General features: G+C 33.5%; 1 protein-coding gene across 2 annotated transcripts; it reads left to right on the top strand.

The window, feature by feature from the left end:
• Positions 1 to 768: 768 nt before the first annotated feature.
• Positions 769 to 16,083, top strand: LOC142618760 (FT-interacting protein 3-like). 2 transcript variants are annotated; one of them, XM_075791775.1, is made up of 12 exons: positions 769 to 1,245; positions 1,866 to 1,923; positions 3,766 to 3,813; positions 4,858 to 5,025; positions 6,527 to 8,749; positions 11,179 to 11,269; positions 11,389 to 11,444; positions 12,697 to 12,858; positions 13,001 to 13,070; positions 13,147 to 13,221; positions 14,332 to 14,497; positions 15,496 to 16,083. In XM_075791775.1, exons 5-6 carry the CDS (start codon positions 6,535 to 6,537, stop codon positions 11,199 to 11,201), a joined length of 2,238 nt encoding a protein of 745 aa, XP_075647890.1. In that variant the 5' UTR covers positions 769 to 1,245; positions 1,866 to 1,923; positions 3,766 to 3,813; positions 4,858 to 5,025; positions 6,527 to 6,534; the 3' UTR covers positions 11,202 to 11,269; positions 11,389 to 11,444; positions 12,697 to 12,858; positions 13,001 to 13,070; positions 13,147 to 13,221; positions 14,332 to 14,497; positions 15,496 to 16,083. The 2 variants fall into 2 exon arrangements, with proteins under 2 accessions (XP_075647890.1, XP_075647889.1); XM_075791774.1 differs by having other exon boundaries at positions 6,527 to 8,844; positions 14,332 to 14,501.
• The last annotated feature ends 6,592 nt before the right edge of the window (positions 16,084 to 22,675 follow it).

Here is a 22,675-nt window from a genome sequence, read left to right as displayed (position 1 = left end):
AATCCATTTGCACCTACCAAGATCTCATCTCACCCACACAGTCAAAGCTTAACCCAGCGGCATTAATCTCACCCACTGCCATAACTCCCCTTACCGACCCATTTGATCGTAGTCAAAGGTCTCTCCCTCACAACGGATCACCACGCCATTGATTACTCAACCCAATGCCATTAAAAATCCTCACTGACCCATCCAAAAGCGTCTTCTACACACTCAGCTTACACCGCATCACCAACCTCAGTCGAACTTGGATCTTGGAGTGATGGGTCGACGACGCAAAAACTCGATTCGTTGTTGGGTCTTGGAGTGCTGAAGGTGGAGAGGAGATTCGAGGAACATGAAGCCCAGCTGTGGATCAAGGGGCTGTGTCGATGGAGATAAGGAGCGTGGGTTTCGTTTTCTACTCTCAAAGAAGAGAAGAGAAAGAGAAGAAACAAGAAGGAACAAACACAGAGGAGCAACAGGAATATAAGATGTATTCTCTCTCCTGAATTAAAAAATTGATATTTCTTAAAAGTGTCAGCTTTTTTTAAAATCAAACATGCACATACCAAACACATTTTTATGTTTTTTGAACACTGAAACGCATTATTTAAACCATAATGCCAAACACTTTTTTTTTTTTTTTTTTTTTTTATAAACACTAAAAATACGTTTTTTTTTTTTTTTTTTTTTTTTTTTTTTTTTTTTTGTGAACCACAATTTTCACCTCTTTTTAAACAACAAATTTTGAACTCCATGACCAAACGGCTCCTAAGCTCTGCCTTTCCCTTTCACAATGGTCTGCCATTCCCATCTTCTTCTTCCTCAGTCCTCTACCAGCACGATGGTCTGCCATCCCCATGTTCTTCCTCAGTCCTCTACCAGCTCCTCCTCGATCAGACCCATAAACTTGCAACCAACAGCAAATCAAGCATCGCATCTCATCTACAGACCCACCATACCCACAAACCGAAGCCTCGATCTCCTTCCTCAGACCACCGATTTGCCACATCCAACCTCTACAACCCAGAAACGGCCCCCCATTTGCCGTGAGTCTCATCAAGCCCATGGCCACAGATAACCCACCATGCCCACCATACCCACAAAACCCACAAACATCGAACAGAGGTCGAGCTCCTTCCTCAGACCACCCACATGCAACCTCTACAACCCAGAAAAGCCGTGGGTCTCATCCAGCCCATGGCCCATCAACTACGTCGGTCGGAAATACACCCAACCCAACCCAACCCAACCGGCCCAAAGGTATCTAATAAACAAATTTAATTAGAACTCTATAATATTTTTATTTTTATTTTGAATCCGAACTCTATAACTATTAGGACTCTATAACTATTATCTTATAAATAGTTGATTCTATTAGTCTTTTTTTTCACGGCTGTTCAATTTCTAGGTTTATTGCTCTTGTTGCCTCTGTGATAATCTATGTACAATTAATTTCTAACTATTTTAGTGTGGATTTTTTATTAGCTTTTTTTGAATTTTAGTTTAGTTATATCAGATTTAGCATACAGCTTCTATTTTGTATTCTAGAGTTGATTGAGTTGGTAGTTTTAGCTGTGTTTCTCTTTGTATCTTTGCAAACCCATGCAGCCAACCTTTCTGAAATTTTGTTACCCCAGCTTCATTGATTTCTGTTTTGTATTCTAGAGTTGATTGAATTGTAGTTTTAGCTGTGTTTCTCTTTGTATCTGTAATTGAGTTTGTGCACGCACTTAGATAATCAATTTGAATTTTTTTTTTTTTTTGGTGTGAATAGATATTAAGTCGTGTCCCAAGAATTTCTCATATAATTCCATTCCCTTTTTTGTTCAGCAACTGTGTTTTTATCCTTGTTCTGAATTTATTTGTTTGTTTGTTTACAGAGTGACGGGAAGAGGCAAGTTACATTTATTAAGTTCTTCTCTTTCATCACGCGAATCGGTATGTTTTTTGGTTTAAAACTTTAGAACTGCTCCTTTTTCCCCCCTCCAATATTGTTTTCCTTTGAATGTAACCTGAAGTGTGCTGAAGCATTTAGATGTCAGTATTTAAGTATCATTATCATCTAAAACAAGGAAAAGCAATTGCATGTTCAGCATCAATTATGCATCAATTACATTATTAGATGCTTGACTTTACTTAATAGCTAATCTGGAAATCAGTGGGGCTAATTGGGGTGACTGGTATCATGATCATATGCTAACTTTAAATGCTATTCTTCTTCTTCTGTGAATGTTAAACCTGATATTTACCATATTACCACTCAAGTTGAGGATGCTATGCTACCTTAGCGAAATTGGTGTGGGTAGATTTTTTGTAGCCCATGTGATCCAAGTGTTTAAAACTTTTTTCAACACAAACAGAAAATTGTAGAGTGTAGCTTAACATTGTTAAAATTTTATAAATGCCTTTGAGCATAATGTTGTTTAGTTTATCAGATTTGAATATTGTATTGCTCAACAACATTATTTTTGTCTTTAAACGCATGAACATATGGACATGCAAGGTATGATGCAGCCGACACATTGATTAGATAATATCTTGCTGTTTGATAGTAACGCAATTAGGTAACTCGTCCAAGAATGGCTTGCTTTTTGATTGGCTAAACAAGCAACCAAATGATTCTGTGGTGTACGTGTCATTTGGGAGTGGTGCAACACTGTCACACTAGCAAATGACTGAGCTATTTGTGTCATTTTTTTTAATCTAGAAAAATGTATATTTTGTTATTATTTGATGGCTGTTACAATTCTAATGTCACATCATTTTACTAATATCTTACTACTAGACTCATAAACCATTATTATTGCTAGATTCATAATAAGTTATTGTTCCTCTACTTTCTAATTTGTGATTGCTTTAGTGTTGAATGTGGGTTGCTTCATTGTTATTTTACTGCTAGACGTATATGACTTCATTGATACTATACCACTAAAGAGGTGAAAATTTGAACTTAGAGCCTACCGCAAGATGCTCCAAACTAATAAATGGATTTGGCTAAGTCTGGGTTCATTAGAGGAGTTTGACCCACCACTCTAATCGAAGCTCCCCTAGATTGATGTTGAAGTAGCCAAAGATCTACCACCTAGAAAAGCCAAGACCCCACTTCCACTTACTAAGAATGTGCTGGTAGAGAATCAATGTTGAATTCCAATAGCTAATGTCACATCATTTGGAGGTTTATCTTAATTTTTATTTATTTTTAATTAAAAAAATTGGTAGCTTTCCTGTGCATCGCACAGGTTAGCAACTAGTTAGATACAATTTGATGTCTAAGACCAAATTTTAAGTGCAGTATTTTCTTTTATTTAAATATTAATAAATAAAATTTATTTAATGTTTTTATATAAAAAGAAATTTTTCGCTTTTCAAAATTTAATTTAATTAATAATTAAGGTTTTTAAAAATATTTTGTTTATTGCATGTAAAAGAAATTAGCAAATTCTTTTCTTCTTCTTCTTCTTCTTTTTTTTTTTTTTTTTTTTTTTTTTTTTTTTTTAAGTTCAATTGATTTTTCCTAGTATTCTCTCTCTTTTTGTTTGTGTGTGTTCAAAATTTTCATATTTAGAATCTTAGTTTCAGGTAAATATTTATAATAAAAAGATATTTTCAAAAAAAAAAAAAAAAAAAAACTAACTACAATATTAAAAAGTTGAGATTTGGACCTACCCAAAATATCTATGTATTTTTTATTTTTTTGGAGAATTCCAAAGAATCTATGTTAACCTACACTGAATTATATATATGGCTAACTGATGTTGTTGAGTTTGTTTTGCATATCAGGGTTTTAGACTAGCCGTCAGACAACTTACAATTCCTTCTTTCCTTCAGGTAACACTCTTTCAATTCAAGTCTTTATTTTCAGTCGTTTGCTTTTTTGCAACCTTTTAAAGAACAATTTGGCTTGCAACTGCATGTATTAGAATGAATTCTATAGGTATTAGTAAATTTAGCATCAGGTAGTAAATTTAGCTACTTTTTATTTTTTAATTTAAGTATGAATTATGTACATAAAAGTTTCACAATTAATAAAATGAAAAAAAAAATTATAGTAGGACCCACCACAATGCAAAACTAAGGTGTTGTGAAAATATTTTGAGATTTTCATGTGCCCCTATAACTTTCTCTTTTAGTTTTAGTTTCCCCTCCCCCAAAAATATAAAAATAAAAATAAAAATGAACATGGTTCTTCTTTGCACCTCATATTCAGTCATGGAGTTTAAACGTATTTGGATCCAATGCAATTATTGTGTTAAAAAGGTATTAAAAAAAAAAAAAAAATTTTGATCCTTTTGTTGAAATCAAAGGTGAATTTTTTACCTTTCAATTGAAATCATTGATCTATTAAACCAATTTGAATCCAAGCTTAAACCGTCCTAATGTACTATTTTTTTTTTTTTTACCATGTCGCATTTCATTAGATTCAAACCTACCCAAACAATCTATGTTTGTCCACACTTAATCATATATAATTAAGCGGTGCTGTTGGGTGTGTTTTGCAACATAATTAGCAAGTTGTCTATTACAAACCCTTCAAAGTTGTATGTGAATTTAAATACTAAAAAAATAGCAAATTTAAGAAAAAAAAATTGGCACAATTATTAAAAAAATAATTTAGAATAATTTATTTATTATAATTTAAATATATGAATTTAGATATTCTCAATACCTCAAATTTAAGAAAAATGTTAGTGCCAAATTAAAATTATTTATATATGATAATTAAATTTATATTTTCTTAAATTAATAATTAATAAGTTGTGCATTGTGCGGTTATAATACGAGTCATCACTTAATATATTTTGGTGCAGAATTCTTTTGGGTTATGTTATATTCATAATTATTTTTTTTTTTTTTGTTTTATTATTATCGTAGGGATCCACATTGGCGGTGGAATATATAGCTCATGTTATAGGGCGGTGCTGTTGTTGAGCTTTTACCTAGCCGCAACCTTCAACCCTAACCTATATATAAAAGGAAAGGTTTCAAAGCAACACAACGTTCGTTTGGAAGAGCCTCGATAGGTGCTCCCTTCTCCTTCAGGTATCTTTCTTTATATGGCACAATTTGTCTTGCAACTGTTTAAAATTTATGTAACTTGCATTATATTAGCTCTACTTCCATCGTCATCAAGTACCAGAATTCTCATGCTTTTATTACTTCAATTTTATTAGATTCTGTCTTCCCAGGTCTTTTTTCTTTATTTTATTTTTCAGAATATATCATTGATCATCTATGTTTATGCCTACTTATACATGGTTCATGAATGCATGGTACTTTAAACATGATTTTAATTTACCCTTTTTTTTCTTACAATAAGTAAGGAAGAGGAAAATCTAGATTCTTCGTCATGAGAGAACTTGAGGCTCTTCGCTACCCATTGGAAGCTTATCAATCCTTCTAATCACATAAGTAACGTCACAAGAAGCTTTAAGCTTTTGTGCATGAAGTTATTGTTCACCAAAGTAGTGAATCTTTTTAATGGTTACTCTGGTTGCGTAGTTGTAGTAATTTTGATCTCCACTCTCTTTGGGGCCATCCCAATTGTTGAGTAATATGTTGAGATTAATCTTAAAATAAGTGGTGTTAGTGATAGATTAAAAGTGATCTTAATATCTCTAATCAAAAGTACCATATTGACAATGCAACCATCCATGTCTTGAGGGATGGGGGGCATGCATGTTTGATTCTCTTTTGGGGGAGGAGAGGAGTCCTGTAATGAAGTAATTTATTTATTTAAAAATAAAGTAATTCCCATTCTACTCACAGGGCATCTATATATAGCGAAAATTGGTGGTGAGGGTGGTTGCTTCTTCTCCTTCAATTAATGGTTTAGGACAATGCGACTTGCAATAATCAATACAAGAATTGGTGCAACTTCGTGGATTGGCTTTATTTTGTCCATGGATGCATTATACTTTAGGCACGATATAGTTTAGCTACTGCAAGCATATGTATCATTCTAACCTCATGAGTAACGTAACAAGAAGCTTAAGGCTTTTGTGCATGAAGTTTATTGTTCCCCAATTAGGTATAATTAGTGGTAGAGTTTCAACCTTTTATTTTCACCATGTACATTATGTCATTGTAACTTTCTTCTTCTTCTTCCTATTCTTCCCTAAAGATTACAAGCAATTTAATCAATTCGATTTCAATATGGTATTCTTTTTTTCCCCCACAAAAACAAGATTCTATGTCGTTTTACTTCTACTCAGATTTCAATATGGCATTTTTTTAATATATTTTATTATATATATATATATTATTGGATTGATTTTTCGTATTAATTGTTTCTGACATAGTTGATCTTGCTACTTTTTGTAGTTTGTTCTAATCTCTTTAACCGCCCATATATACTATTACTCTCGCCATCCCTACTACGTTATTGTCCCTTTCATTTACGTAACAACTTTAATATCCTTGTATTCTGAATTGCTAGCTTGTATACCTTTATGTTCCCTTAAATCCAATTCAAATTTTCTAAGGACTATACGCTTTATATTTATGTTTAGAACCACTTATGAACACCCAGCTATTTTTGCAGATTAAGCAATGACAAAGCCAAAAGGAGATTTCTCCATTAAGGAGACCTCGGCAAACATTAGTGCCACAAAGTTTACTATAGGTCCTGCAACTGCCTATGATCTTGTCGAGCACATGAACTACTTGTTTGTAAATATTTTACAGGCTAGAAATTTGATAGGACTTGCTGGGCCGAATACTTGTAACCCTTATGTTGAAGTGAAGCTCGGAAACTATAGGGCCATGACTAGATTCCTTCAGAAGAAGTCAAACCCTGAATGGTATCAAGTTTTTGCTTTTAAGAAAGAACACATTCAAACAGCTGAAGTGGAGGTTATAGTCAAGGATAGGGCTAACATAACAAATGAAATCATTGGTAAAGTTTCGTTCTTGGTTAGTGATGCTCCTTTACGTGTTCCACCTGATAGTTGTTTGGCACCACAATGGTATAGATTGGAGGATAAGAACAAGAAGAAGGTTACAGCAGAGGTGATGATGTCTTTTTGGATGGGAACGCAGGTGGATGAAGCCTTTTCTGGTGCCTGGCAATCTGATTCAACAATTATCAGCAATGATGGTGTTGCTTTAACACGTTCCCAGCAATATTATTCACCTAGGCTTTGGTATCTTAGAGTTAATGTGATTCAAGCTCAAGACTTGGTACTTAGAGATAAGAATATGAAAGACCCAGAAATCTTTGTGAAGGCTACGCTTGGGACTGTAGTTGTGAGGAGTAAAGTATCGCCAAAGAAGAATGTGAATCCCACATGGAATGAAGACATTATGTTTGTTGCAGCAGAACCTTTTGATGATTCTTTGGTTTTGAGTGTAGAGAATAAGTTGCATCCAAAGAAGGAGGAAAGTGTGAGTTTAGGGAGGTATGTAATGGCTTTGTCAAATGTGCAAAAGAGGATGAATAATGCACCTGCATCTAGCAAGTGGTATAATCTTGATATGCCAGAAGAATTAAAGACTGAACAAAAGCAAGTCAAGTTTGCTAGTAAGCTTAATTTGAGGATATCTTTGGATGGTGGGTACCATGTTTTTGATGAGTGCACCCAATATAGCAGTGATCTTAGGCCCACTGCAAAACCATTGTGGAGACCTGTCATTGGTGTTTTGCATTTGGGAATCTTGAAAGCTACTGGGTTGCCAGAAATGAAGCCAATGGAGAAACGCACAGATGCATATTGTGTAGCTAAATATGGTTCACGGTGGGTGCAAACAAGGACAATTGTTAATAGTCTTGCTCCACAATGGAACGAACAATATACATGGGATGTTTATGATCCATGTACTGTCATTTCAATTGGAGTGTTTGATAATGGTCATATACAAGGAGTGGATACAGTTCGAGGGCCATGGCATCAAAGGATTGGGAAGGTAAGGATTCGCCTATCCACGCTTGAGATGAATCGTGTTTATATACTTTCTTATCCGCTTGTTATCCTACAACCTTCTGGGTTAAAAAAGATGGGAGAAGTTCAATTGGCTGTGAGATTTTGTTGTTCATCTTTGACTAATACAATTAATACTTATTCGCAACCACTACTCCCCAAGATGCACTACTTAAGCCCACTGTCAGTATATCAGCTTGATACTTTAAGGCAACAAGCTGTTTACTTGATCTCCTTGAACTTAAGCAATTCTCAGCCACCATTAAGGAAGGAGGTCATTGGCTACATACTAGATGTTGGATCACAAACATGGAGCATACGGAAAAGCAAAGCGAATTATGATAGAGTCACAACACTCTTGACTGGTTTTCTTGCTATGATCAACTGGTTTAAGAAGATACGCAATTGGACAAATCCTACCACTACTATCTTCATTTACATATTATTCCTACTGGTGGTTTTCTTTTCACAAGTAATATTACCTGCAATGTTTCTCTTCCTTTTCCTAACTGGGCTTTGGCGCTATAGAAAGAGACCAAGACTTCCTCCTCATGTGGATGCCAACTTGTCTCATGCTTATACAACAAATGAAGATGAACTTGATGAAGAGTTTGATCCAATACCATCTAGGAAGACAGGTGAAGTTCTTAAATGGAGATATGATCGATTGAGGATCATTGCTGCCAGGATGCAAACGGTGTTGGGTGACTTGGCAACACAAGGGGAGAGGCTGCAGTCTTTGTTGAGTTGGCGAGATCCTAGAGCTACAGCTATCTTTGTGTGTTTCTCTTTGGTTGTTTGCTTGGTGACATATAAGATTCCGTTCCACTATATGATTGTTCTTACAGGTACACATGTGCTAATGCATCCAAGACTTCGTGTCGATTTTCCTTCAGTTCCCCAAAACTTCTTGCGGAGGATGTCTGCAAAAACTGATAGCATGGTTTGAGAACTCAAATATTTTTTTTCTAATTTTGGGATGTTCCATTTCACTTTATTTTTAATGGATTTTGCATTGGAGTAGGCACAATTTGTAGAAATATTGTTTTATTTCTTTGGTGGTTGGTGTTGTTTTTTCTTTTATTTTTAATGGATTTTGTATTGCACTTTTAAGTTTTAGGCCGAGGGTTTGAAGGCAAAATCTTTCAGTTCCTTAGAATTGCATGTACTTGTCTTAACCCCTATGCTGGTCAAAGGCCTACAATGCTTGAACTAGGTAATGCAATCAGTATTTTGGGAAGAGATATGGCAACACAAATTAATTACACTGAGATACTGAGGAAATCTGATATTGCTACTCCTAGTACCTAGAATCAAATTGTTGAGGTAGAAATTATTGAGTTGAGAAAATTATGTAACATATTTGCTGTGTTCTCTGGACGTTGTTAAAGTACACTTGCTTGCTGTAATATATATATATATATATATATATATATATATATATATATATATATATATATATATATATTTTTTTTTTTTTGTAAAAAGGGAAATAACAAAGTTGTATTGAATCTATATATAATGGTAAATAATATATGCATCGAAGTACGGATCACTTAATTATTTGGCATTTATGCATTTAGAATAATTGTTCAAATTTCCCAAATAGATTTTTTTTTTTGAAATCAGATGCATCTTCATAGTCTAGATCTGTTGGTGGACTACTTGTGTAGCTACTATTTGTAAGAGTATGATCAACTGCTTATGGGCAATACTCAGCCATCGTTTTTAATAATAAAGAGTTACCCTATCAATTTGTATTTTTTCGTTTGCATGGGCCATTGTTAAATCATTCTAGATCTATAACCATTGACCACATGATTTGAAAAATTAACCCTGCTATAGTTGATCATTGCTGCAGGGAAGGAAAAGAGTTTAAAAATTCTAATTGTTAAACCATACCAAGCTTTGTACCCATGTTGAAGATCAGGTCTTATTTGATTATTTAAAAAGTATGCTGCTGCAGTAGTAAATGGAAACTAATTTTCTTGGCTGACTTTTGTTTGGCTGATCCCAACTTAATTGATCAATGGATTAAATTAGCAAATATGATTTTGGGATCATTAAAACCAGATGACCCTACAAAATTTTCAAGAGATCTCTTTGTTTTTTTTCTTTTCTTAATTAGAGTTTTCTAATGCATCATTACCATTATTGCAACTTGCAAGGTCAGCCCTAAACTCTCTAAATAAAGGAAAAGCGTCATCTTTGTTTGAAATGGATCTATTTATGATTTAGATCATAGCATAGTTGGTACTCATGCTCTTAAATTCATCTTGATTACCTAATGTAAACTAAAAGGGTGAGAGTGGAGAACAATAAACGAGATTTAGGGGCGATGGATGTTATTTTGAAGAAAAATCCGTTTTGCCATTGACAGACAGCGAGAGTTAGTGAGAGAGAGTAACATAAGAATAAGATAAAGTGCTGCTGGGTGAAGCTAAAGGCAAAAACACATCCTCTTCAATCAATTTGATATTCCAAACAAGATGACATGTTACCAGGATTTGATTAATATAGTTTTTTGTATGTAAATTATGATGTAATCATCTCACTTTTTTTTTTTTTTTTTTTTTTAAGTTTCAAAATCCAGCTGTTAGCATTGTTTGTAGGGCTTTTGTATCTTTTTCTCGTGCTTGGGGATTCAATTCTAGGGATGATTCCATTCTGTCGTTTTTAGACTCTCTATCTTTTTGTACATAATTTCCTTTGTTGTTTGTATATATTTTTTTCTGTTCATATGTTTTTTGGCTGCTTCATTCTTCTTTTATGAATTAGTTTTTTGTTAATAAAATTGTCTTACCATGTATCATGATCTTAGCCTACCATCAGTGACCTATGGCCTAAGTTTTTTTAATAGATCTTTAGTTGAGTAGTGGACGACAGAGGTTAATGTATAGCAGGCATATATTATATAAAGAAGAGGTAAATTATCATTATTTTTCAAGTTTGTTGGAGTTTATTGATTTCTTAAATTTTAGATGCTTGATTTTGTTTCTAGGTGTTTCTTTTGTATACCTTTCATGTATTACGGTTATCAAGGGGGGAAAAAAAGATCCTTACAAAACCTGATCTGCATTATGATGTTCTGTTACTGAGCACGCATTCAATAAAATTGTAAAAGTTCATGATGCTGGCTTTTCACTGCAAATATATATATATATATATATATATATATATATATATATATATATTAAAATACAAACATATGTAAATTTTCAATTTTCTTGGTGTTACTTTTACTAATATTCTCAATTTCTCATCAAACATGATTCAGGTCCCTCAATATCTTCTAGATAATATGTGGGGTAAGGGTGAGGCCTGTAAAATTGTGTGTACTCAACCTCGACGTATCTCAGCGACATCAGGTGTGCACTCTTTGCTATGGCCTCCAAAGTGCTTAGTTCCCTTAGTTGTTATATAAATTTTAATTTCTCAGCTTAAGGTGAAACATGATTTTGAAACTCTGGGTAATTTTTGTATTTAGTTGCTGAGAGAATCTGTTATGAAAGAGGGAATGTTGGTGATGATGTTGGATACAAGGTAATGTTCACAACTTCTCTTAATGTACTGGGATGCCCTCTATCTTCTGTATACACTTCAATACAACCATTTTTGAAACAATTTTGCGGAAATTTGCATAATGAATATTTTTTAAAATATAGTTTTCTTTTCTGAACAGCATGTTATTGATACCATGAAGGAACTTTATTTTTTATTTTTAGGTTTTTGGGTCATGTAAGATCAAATGTATTAATATGAAATTTACAAAGAGTAGAAAGGGGACAACTGGAGTATACCAGCTAGATACCCATAAGTTCCCTTGCAAGATTAAGAGTAGAATGAATCTATGAAATTACACAAATTTGATGGTCCATCCAAAGACATTCAAAACAAAATAATCAGGTTGGGATTCTGCTGCTGTGGATTTTGCATAATGGCAAGTTACTGTTTCTTTCTTAGGAATAAATATCAAAATATGATATCTTGATTTTTCCGTATGTAATTTGGTATGCAGCTTGCTTAAGCAGTAGCAATGGAATGTTTACATGGAAGCGTAAATGTACTTTGTGTTAGTATAAAATGTGTTGGATACCTAGCAAAGATAAGGGTTTCATGGTTGGTGATTATTATAGAATTTTAGTTGGCAACACTTTCTATGGTTTTCCTTGGAAAAGTATTTGGAAGTAGAAGATTCCCTCTGGAGTAGCTTTCTTTGTAGGGACTATTGCCTTAGGAAAATGCTTGACGATTGATAATTTACGAAAAAAGGTGTGGATTTTGGATTGGTGCTACATGTGAAAGAGAAACGGTGAATCAGTTGACCATCTATTCCTTCATTGTCCTTTTGCTAGGGATCTATGGTCTATGGTTTTGGGTCTATTTGGAGTTACTTGAGTTATGCCTTTGGGGCTGTTACGGTGTTGGCAAGGCAGCTTTGGTTGTCATCGAAATAGTTATATTTGGTCCATCATTCCTCATTGCTTATTGTGGTGTCTTTGGAGGGAGAGAAATAGTAGATGTTTTGAAGATATTGAGAGCTCTTTTCCGGACCTCAAGCTACTCTTTTTTAGAACTTTAAGGGATTGGTTGTTTGCTTTGCAAAATCAATCATTCCCTTCTTTTATTGATTTCCTAGACTCTTGCAATTTTTGTATATGATTTCTTATCCCTTGTTCACTCCTTGTGTACTAGGGTGTTCCTTTTTATATCAATATAACATATTACTTATCAAAAAAAATCTTTATACATTGAGCTATTACAGTTACTAACTGTATCTTTGTCTCCATGCTAGATATGATTGGAAAGCAAAGGTGGGAGGAACTCATCAATTGTGTTCTGCACAAATGGGATTTTATTGAGGGTGCTAATTTCTGAAGGGGCTGGTAGGTCAAAAACAGAAGGCGGAGCGAAACCTGCAAAGCGAGAGATTTCTGGCATTACTCACATTATCATGGTATGTATCCTTGGTTAACTAGTAGTTTCTCTCAAAAAATAAAAAAGGTAGTTTCTCTCAAAATAGAATACATGGAGTGTAAGTTTGTAAAAGTAGAAATAAAGATGAAGGGATTATAAATCTTGATTTAATAATTCATAAGGATGGTGAGATTGAAGAGGATGTGAAAGATCAAAGATAGGATCACAGATTCAGATTTGAATGTCAATGAGGTTAGTTAAATACTCCTCCCCCCATGTTTGCTAAACTTTGTTAATCATAATTTCTAATGCAACTGAATCGTTTCAGGGGGAAATTTTTGCATCATCTTTTGCTGCTGCTGCTGCATATTTGAAGTCCATTAATTTCCCAAAAGATAAAAAGGTATTTGTATTTTACCTGGTGACACAAACAGAAAATATCCTATTATACCAGCAATGTAGGGATCAGCTCCATGTGAGAGACCCAAATCATATGAAATGAGCCTTTGCATTTCAACTGCATGTGTATAATACTGTAAGCATCTACTTGAAGTTCTGGATCTTCAACTTTTATAGTGCTATTCACTTTGGAGTCCATAGATCTGATTTCTGTGTGTATGAGTCAATTTCAGTTTCAATTTTATCATTATAAAATGCAGAATTGATCTCATTTTGATGAATAATGTGATATCACTCTTAAACTGATTATGATTTTTGGTGTATATATGGTTCCTGGTTGATACAGCTTATTTCCAGCTTTTTGAAAATGATTTTGTTTTAAAAACTGTACCTTGAAAAAGGAAGCTTTAAAAAAGTTGAACTTTTATGATTAAAGATTGTTTGGGAATGATTGGTTATCTGTTTGGATGGTTTTTGTTCTCTTAAAATCTACTCCTGATTGTATGGTCAAGTATAGGAGTGATAGTCGCTTCAGACTTCAAGTGCTTAGCAATGTCTTATCTTTTAGGTATCATTCATTGGTCTGTTGAGGATCCAGATCTGAATCCAAATTTTTGGGACTTAAGACTTGGTTGTTGTTGTAGGCTGTTGAAAACGAATTTTTGAATGCCTTCAGTACTATGTGATTTCTGATGTCCCTTTTTGAGCAATGGAATCTGGACTTACTTTAATCCTTTTTTAGATTTCCCCCGAACCCAGTTATGAACTTACTTTAACTAATGTTGTTCACCCTGTTTTCCTTCAAGTTTTTTATTTTCTTTGTGTTCTTGTAAAATGTGACCTCATTGCCCTGTCATCTTCAAAATTTATGGCCAAATTTGGGAAATAATTCTGGACTATCAGTTAAGGAACAAATTTGCATTCTGGAATCTATGCTGTTGGAAAAATTGAAAGATTGCAATTTTAATGATAAGAATGGGAATAACATATTAACTACAATAGGTTTGAACTTTGTAGCAATATTGGGTACCGTTTATAACCTTTTAATTTTATTCTATTTTTTAAAACTCCCACTTGCTACCTAAAATTCATTTTTTGCCATTGATTTTCTCAGTGCAATTGCTATGGAGCTAATATCAATTGATATCAGCTTTTGAATGAGACTTGACTGTGGAAATATTTCACAATGGGGGGTGTCATCGGTAAAGCTGCAAATGGAATTGGAGGTGTTATTGGAAGTGCATTTGCAGCTCCAATCAAGACTATCTTTGGTGCATCATGTGAGTAAGAAAACTTCCATGCTTGTTAAATTTCATGTTTTATACTGTCTTTTACTAGCGTTGGGCTCTGCTACACTTAATCAACTAAGTTGTGAAGTTGAAAGAAGCTCAGTAGGCACTGAGATTGGCTTCAATTTATTTTCATTCTATTTGCATTTTCCCTGTGTCTATTCTTACTTCAATTTAGGAACTATCTCATATTTTTCCTTTAACTTGCAACATTCCTTGGGAACAGAATCTTTATTTTTTATTCTATCTAAACCTTTCACTGCTATGTGAGATTCCTTCCACATTAATACATGGGAGCCAAAGATTTGGGGTTTGTTCCATCAAAAGTCACCAACTTGAGCATCCTTTTATCTGGAAATTAGACTTCTCTACCTACTTGGCCAGTGTCAAGTAACTGAAGGGGTATTTCTGCCTTTGCTCAAGAATTACATGAGAACAGTGCAAATTATAAAATAGTAGGTTCCTTATTTTTTGGGTGAATTATATACTAAGTATTCATTTGAAGGTACGGTTGGGGTTAAATTAAGCTATTTTTTCAGTTTATTTAACTTATGTATGATTTTTTAAACTTTACTTTTAATAAACCTAGATTTTATTTTTTTTAATCTTAACAAATTCGAGAAACCTAGAAACAAACCCACAAATCTCCACTGCAATTTCCGCCGCAAATCTTCCACCTATCTCCACCGCATCACTGAGCTCGGTTCTACCACCTATCTTTAGCGCAATCTCTATCATCGAGTTGAGAGATTGAGAGATGAAAGAGAGAGACCCACCGATCTAATAGAGACCCTCTGATCTGTGAGAGATTGGAGGTAAATGCACTTTAAACCCAAATCCAAACCACCGCCCACCTCAGCCCCTCTCTCTCGCTACCCAAATCCAAACCACCACTTTTTAGATTGGGTTTGTGCTCTTAAAATTGGGTTTGTGTTTTTAAACTATTTACTCTTAAAAAAAAATGGCTTGATTATGCCGGATTCAAGTAGGTGAGAGGATTCAGAACTGGCTCGGATTCGGAGAGGGAAAGTGGTGGAGCAGAAAAATGGGAGCTTAACGGCCTTGAGAATGGCTTGAATCTGCTTCCACTCAGTGGTGACCAGGTGCTTCCTGGACATGGATCGTAGGGCTGTGGAGTCTTTCTGGAGGAGTTGCTGGGAAATAACGACGGCTGGGATTTGACTTTGAGCTCTGTCCCTCGACGACACTCTGTTCCCTACGCACTCCCTAGGGATTGCCTGGATCGTGTGGTACCTAGCCGATGATGGCTGCGATGAACTGTGGCTTGACACGGTAGTTCTCATGTTGTTGGTAGTAGAGCACCACCACCTCGCCATTTCTTCTTCTACTTCTGCAGATGCAATGAGGGGTTTGGAGTATGGAGTTTGGAGTTGGACTGTGTTGTTTTGCATGAGGGTTTTTAATTTAATTTAGTTTTTTTTTGTGATTTAATTTTTTTGAGAGTAAATAGTTTATGTTTGTTATTGTGTTCTTTGTGTTTTTGAATTTGAGTTTGTGTTTGATTCTGAGTTTGTGCTCTTATGTTCTTCTGTTGATGTTTAAATCTATGATCATGTTTTTGTGTGTTCTTATTCAAAATGAATTAAATCTAAATTTATATATTTTATTGTTTTTAATTTTGTTTTTTCTTTTTTTTATTTAGTTAAAATTGACAATTTTTTTTTAAAAAAAAAAAAATTAGATGCTGATGTGGCATTTTTTAATAATATTTTAATTCTTCCGGCTACCACCTCAGCTATTTCTGTCGATTGACTGACGGAAATGACGAAAATAACACACGTTAATTGGTTTAAGGACTAAAAGTGGTAAAATTAAAATGTAAGGACCAAAATGAAAAAAAAAAAAAAAAAACCAAAATATAAGGACTAAAATTGCATTTACGCCTTAAATATATGTATATACTAATATAATATTAATTCATTTTAAAAATTTTCTAAGGGGTCTCATAGCCAACATATGCAACCATCCCTAGGTGAAAGAATCTAAAAAAAAGAGTGGTTTTCAGTTCTCTAATCAGACCAATGATGTCATAAAAATAATTTAATTAATCATATAAATTATAAAAATAAAATAACTTATCATATTATTTACTAAATATATCCAAAAATATACAAATAATTTTAAATGAGTGTTTATACCTTACATTAAATTTAAATGTGAAGGACAAAAAAGTATAAACAATTAAATAAACATTACAAAAGTAATAAAAATTTTATAACATTTTTTTACAACATAATTAAGAATAAATAATTTAATCCAACTTGATACATTTTTCTTGTAGAGACCTATTCTAAAATAAAAGGGTTGAAAACTTAAAATATAAAGTATTCTTTAATATTTATTAAATAGCTAATATATTTGTATTCATTACCAATCAATATTAACACACTTTATCAAAATATATATATATTTATATTAACACACGCACGCAAAAAAGAGTATAAATAAAAAAATACACACAACTCTCTTAGACAACTTTCTCGAAGTTTTTTTCCAAATGGCCATAAATATCAAACATTTTTGTTAGTTGTAAGGTTTCAAAAGAATATTGGAAACTAACCTCTCGAGTTTTTAGAACTCAATTTTTGGTGTTTGTCATACCCTTACGTGGACAAATTTTCCACATGGACCAAATTTAGGCATGTAGAATCGAGTTTTTAAGACCCGAAATCTGCACACTCTAAACCTGAAATGCAGCCACTTTCAAATGCCTCGCTCAAACACTCCCAATCTCTCAAACACTCTCTCAAAGTTCAAACACTCTCAGTCTCTTAAACACTCTCTTAAAGTTCAAACACTCTCTCTCTCTTAAACATTCTCTCAAAGTTCAAACACTCTCTCACTCAAACACCCAAATTAGTCACCCTCAACCCCTCGGTGTGCAACAAAACTCACCCTCACCCTCACCCTCACCCTCAAATGCTCTCCTCTTTCCTTGCAATCGGCTTCAGACGATCGCCTCACCCATACCTTCAAAATCCCTTTTGTCCCTACCAGCAGAAGTTCAGATTTTTTTCAAGTTTGAAGGTGTGTTTTCTCATTTGTATGTTCATTTATAGGGAATTGAGAAATGAGGAATAATTTGTGATGTGGTAAAGATACTTTTTCTTATAAAAATTTGAGCTTTTTAAATAATTATTCCATCTGGGTTTCTTTTTTTTTTTCCCCTACAAAATTTGGCCTTTTTTGGTTTATTTTGTGAGATTGTAGCTTTTGATATGCGGAATCTGCACTGCTATTAATGACTGTTTCCTACATTTTTAGCTGGGCAATTTCAGAATTTTTTTCATTTTTGAAAATCTTTCCTTTTTCTTTTATTTAATTTGTTCTTTCTGTAATAAATTTTGTAATTTTTAGCTGAAATATTGTTGTAATGTATTTAAAATTTTCATATATAATTAAAAAAGCAAGTATCGTTGAATTTAATTTTGTTTGTAATTTTGATGATCTTTGTAGCTATAGTGGTGAATTTGTGTAAAGACCTTATTTGTTCCTTAAAGATGACAACATTTCACATAATTTGCAAATGTGGGTTTGCAAGCATTCATATGCAAGTTTAAATAAGAATCCATTAAGGAATGTGGTGATTTTAATACATAAAGTTTGAATTTTTTTTGAGTTATTTTATTGATATTGCAGCCTGCATATTTACAAACATTATGTGCTAAATTAATGTCCATCTGGGTCTATATAATTAGGTATTAGAAGAAGAAATTGGACATAAGGGACAAATCCTTAGATTCATTGTGAAGGAGATTCGGGTTTTATTTGTTTGGCATGTGTCACTTATTATTGTCTTGAGCTAAAATTAATAGAAGATAGTAGAAATCTATTTCATCTCAACTTTCAAGGATATAGTTGTATAGACAATAATTTGGATTTGGATTTTTATTATATAAAGTTATTTATATCTCCCACTTTCCAAGATTTCCAAGAAGCAGTATGATTCTCAATTAGTGTCTATTATTATTCCTATATCCTACAATGACTTATACAATGTATTATTCCTATTTCCTACAATGACTTATATACTGTCCTCGTTTTTTTTTTTCTTGTATGTAATGAATTTGGCTTGTCCTGATCCCTAAATTTCCTCTATTTTGGCATTTATTGTCATTGTTGTTGTTGTTGTTGTTGTTGTTATTATTATTATTTTTCCTCTTGCTAGAACTTAGAAGTTTGCATGTTCTTGGTACTCCTGTATATGTATAGTATTATGTGTACATATAAAGCCAAGTTTTTTTCCAGAAAACATAAAGCCAAGTTTTTTTTATTTTTTTTATTTTATTTTTCAATCTATGACTAGTGTTACATAATGACAACAAGTTATTTGCCCCCACACTATTAATGATCACACAATATCACTCTTTGTAGTATGGACCCTCAGATCGATGAGGAGCTAGAGATCGTGCGCCCTAGTCCCATGATGGTTCAGTGCTAACACAACAACGATATCATCGATCAACCGACATTTGGAATGGCGAGGTGAAATATCTAGTTCTAACAACCCCTTTAATATTTACGTTCTATTTGACTTTTAGCAAGTTCTTTCAAAATTGTATATCTAGTTCTAACAACCATTATAATTTTTATTGATTTTACAGGACTTGGGCCCACTTCAGTGCCGTGGTCGCTCTAAGGAGATGGCAAACATATCGATGCAAGACAATTGGGTGATAGACATTATCAAGTTAGTAGGGCTAGAAGGATTGTTTAGGGCCCCTTATAGAGAGATAGATCATGGCCTAATATTGGCCCTAGTTGAGCGATGGCGGCCGAAGACTCGTACGTTTCATCTTCCACACAGTGAGATGTCAATCACCCTACAAGATGTGGAGGTCATTTTGAGACTTCCTATTGACAGTTAGGTCTTGGTTGGGCCGACTAGTGGGGGGGATTAGAGCCGACTGTGCGAGGAGTTGCTTGGTTTTGGAGTTCCGGCGAATGTTATGGGTGAAAGAGTGTTAGAGGCTAAGTGTTATGGGTGACTAATGTGTATCTGTGTGTTATAAAAATTTTCCCAGCAAAACTCGAGTCTATAAGACTCGAAATCCAAGTAAATTTCAATTGAAGAATCGAGATCTATGTGGTATAATCGTTTTTGCCTAAGAAAATTGAGTCTTAAAGACTCAATTTTGATTTAATTAACTCGAGTCTTTAAGACTCGAGATTTATATGGCATTTTACTGTCCAACTCATCAAGTACGAAGCGAGTCTTTAAGACTCAAGTTTAATATAGAACTCGAGTTCCTAAAACTCGAGATGCTAGTTTGCTAAAAAGATTCAAATGTGTATTAACTTACTATGGGTCCGTTTGGATAGAACTTATTGCTGAAAACTGAGAACACTGTAGCAAAATAATTTTTAAATGTGTAAATAGTACTGTGGGATCCATTTTTAATAAAAAAAAATGCTGAAAAGTGAAGTTTGTGGGTCCCTTGAACAGTGCGCGGGACTCACTTATACACAAAAAAGGGGCTGAAAAGTCTACTTTTGTGGCTACTGTTTATGCACAGTACATAAACAATAGTCTTTGTCCCTTAAAAGCAGCAAAAAAAAAAAAAAAAAAAAAAAAAAACTGAAACGTGAACTGGAAACGTAGACGCAGAAGCGCTGGATCCAAACGCTACCTATATTGAATGCCCTTACTATGCTAGTCCCCAAATATCCCCTAACTCTCTCTCTCTCTCTCTCTGAAATTCAAATTCTCTTAATCTCAATCATCCTCGAATCTTGGCCTTCAAGAACAACCCCTCCACCCCAATTGGCTCACTTGTAGACGTGGGATTGCTTTCGCATTAATCATTGCCCAAACCTGCCACTACCAAGCCCCCTCAACACATTCCTCTGGTATAAATTAGAATTAGAATTAGAATTGGGGTTTTAGTTTTAAGACGTGGGTTGCTATCTTTTTTTTTTTTTTTTTTTTTGAGAAGCGGGTTGCTATATGTGTCTGTGTGTTTAATTAATGATGTTGCTTTGATGATTTCAATTCATATCTTAAACAAAGTCTTCTTTTAAAGAATTTTGGGATTTTTTTTGTTTTTAATGAATTATAATGGTTTAATGAATAGTTTCTTTAAAAAACCTTCTAAAAAAAAAGGATTTCAATTCATATCTTAAACAAAATAGTAATCTTAATCTTTGTTTTTTTGTTTGTTTTCATTGAATAACTATTATTGTGTAATGATTGATTAGTTCCTTCAAATTGGAATTCAATTGATTTCTTAAACAAATATATGGTTGCAATAACTTAGTGTCAATTATTTCATAATCTATCGCAATGACAAAATGAAGTAATTATCTATTACAATGAGATATCATTGCAATAATTTAATCCGACTTATTTTGGTCAATTATTTGTAATTTATTGTAATAAGTTTCATAAAGTAATAGACTACATCTACAAGATATTAGAAATAATAAAAATTTTATTGCAACAATCAATATATATATATCATTGCATCAAACTTGTCATTAAAATGTTTGGAGTTTATTGCAACAAATTTTTTGGTTGCACAAACCTATTACCTCAAATTTAATTGCAACATCCTGTATTAATTATTGCAATGACTCTAAGGTTATTGCAACAATTTTTTTCATTGTAATAAACATTTTTTCTTATAGTCATTCATAAAGAGAAGACAACCAATTGATACTTTCTTTCTCTCTAGGCCAATTTGTGTTCATTACCCAAGCTTGCAAAACTTTTGTAGAGCCACACGGCACACACAACCACATTCATATGTAGATTAAATTCCTAATTTGATCTTTTCATTAATAAAAATCCTGTCCCACATTAATTATGAATATTGTATTTTATGTTCCACAATTTGTAACTCGATACACATCATTTATTAATAATATTTTGAATTAAGTAATAGCATATGTTATGATTATATATTTTATTAATTTGATGTCGATGATTCACTGAATTTGCATAAAATTGTAAATGGAAAGTCAAATCATAAGCCTAGTCCATATGATTGAAAGACTGCTTGTAAGGGTTTTGTAAAAATACTTGTTTACTTGCCATTTTTCTGTTGGCTTATGCTCTTGCTTCGTATGGATAAGTACATTGTGGTGTCAATTGTGATGCTATTGTTTTAGCTGTTGGCTTGGATAGTTTCCTATAGATAGTTTTATTTTCTCACAACATATATTGAGATTTGGATTTTGAAATAACCATTAGCTTGAATAGGTAATATCACCAAGAAAATTGAGCTGTTTTATATCTATATTTTCATAATGTTTATATGATTTATTGGAAATTTATCCATGTGATATTTTAATGGAATCATCAAGTATAAGTACAAAAATGGTATATTTGCACATTTCTTTTATTTAGATTTTTATTGTTTATGAGCAAGTTAGTAGTCTAGCTTGACTGAATGTTGGGACAAACAGCAATAACCATGCTTATCCTTCTAATAAAGAAAAAAAAAACCATATTAAACCGGTTCACCCACTACTACTACTACTACTAGTATAGAAGAAGATCTATTTGATAGAAAATATTGTGAATAGGAAGTGGCAGCTTACATTCCACTACTGTCCATATTTTGTATTTATATTCAAATATATAGAGACTGTTGACAAGTTACAACTCTAAGTTACAACTGAAAGATAATTACAGCCTAACTACAATCTGTAAAGTCTATCACTAAGTGAAGATCACATTATAAATGTAATTTGTAGAGTCTATCACTAAGTGAATATAACTTCAGCATTTCTTCAGGAGATTGAGTCACTATCAAACTCATCTTTATCCTTAACATGCCCCTGCAAGCTGATGGAGGTCATGACTCATAAGCTTGGAACGTAGAAGGTGACATCTAGCAAAGGTTAACCCTTTGGTAAATAAGTCTACAAGTTGAGCTGAGGTGGAGATAAAACTTAAGAAAGATATCTCTACGTACTACCTTCTCTCTAGTGAAATGGTAATCAACTTCAACATGCTTGGTGCGGGCATGAAACACTGGATTCGTGGCAAGAGACAATGTACCAAGGTTATCACACCAAAGTCTAGGAGGACAAGGAAGGGTGATACAAAGGTCTATGAGCAGCATTCGAAGCCAATATAACTCAGCTGTCACCATAGCCATGGATTGATACTCAGACTCTGTACTTGATCGAGACACAACCTCC

The sequence above is a fragment of the Castanea sativa genome, chromosome 12 (genome assembly GCF_040712315.1).
Source record: "Castanea sativa cultivar Marrone di Chiusa Pesio chromosome 12, ASM4071231v1".
NCBI lineage: Eukaryota > Viridiplantae > Streptophyta > Magnoliopsida > Fagales > Fagaceae > Castanea > Castanea sativa.
This window is presented reverse-complemented; position numbering and strand designations above follow the sequence as displayed.

Coding starts and splice junctions, on each gene's coding strand:
- LOC142618760 (XM_075791774.1), top strand. CDS start 6,535: ATGACAAAGCCAAAAGGAGATTTCTCCATTAAGGAGACCTCGGCAAAC. Junction 8,845..11,178: donor CTGCAAAAACTGATAGCATG/GTTTGAGAACTC, acceptor AACATGATTCAG/GTCCCTCAATATCTTCTAGA. Junction 11,270..11,388: donor ACGTATCTCAGCGACATCAG/GTGTGCACTCTT, acceptor TTTTGTATTTAG/TTGCTGAGAGAATCTGTTAT.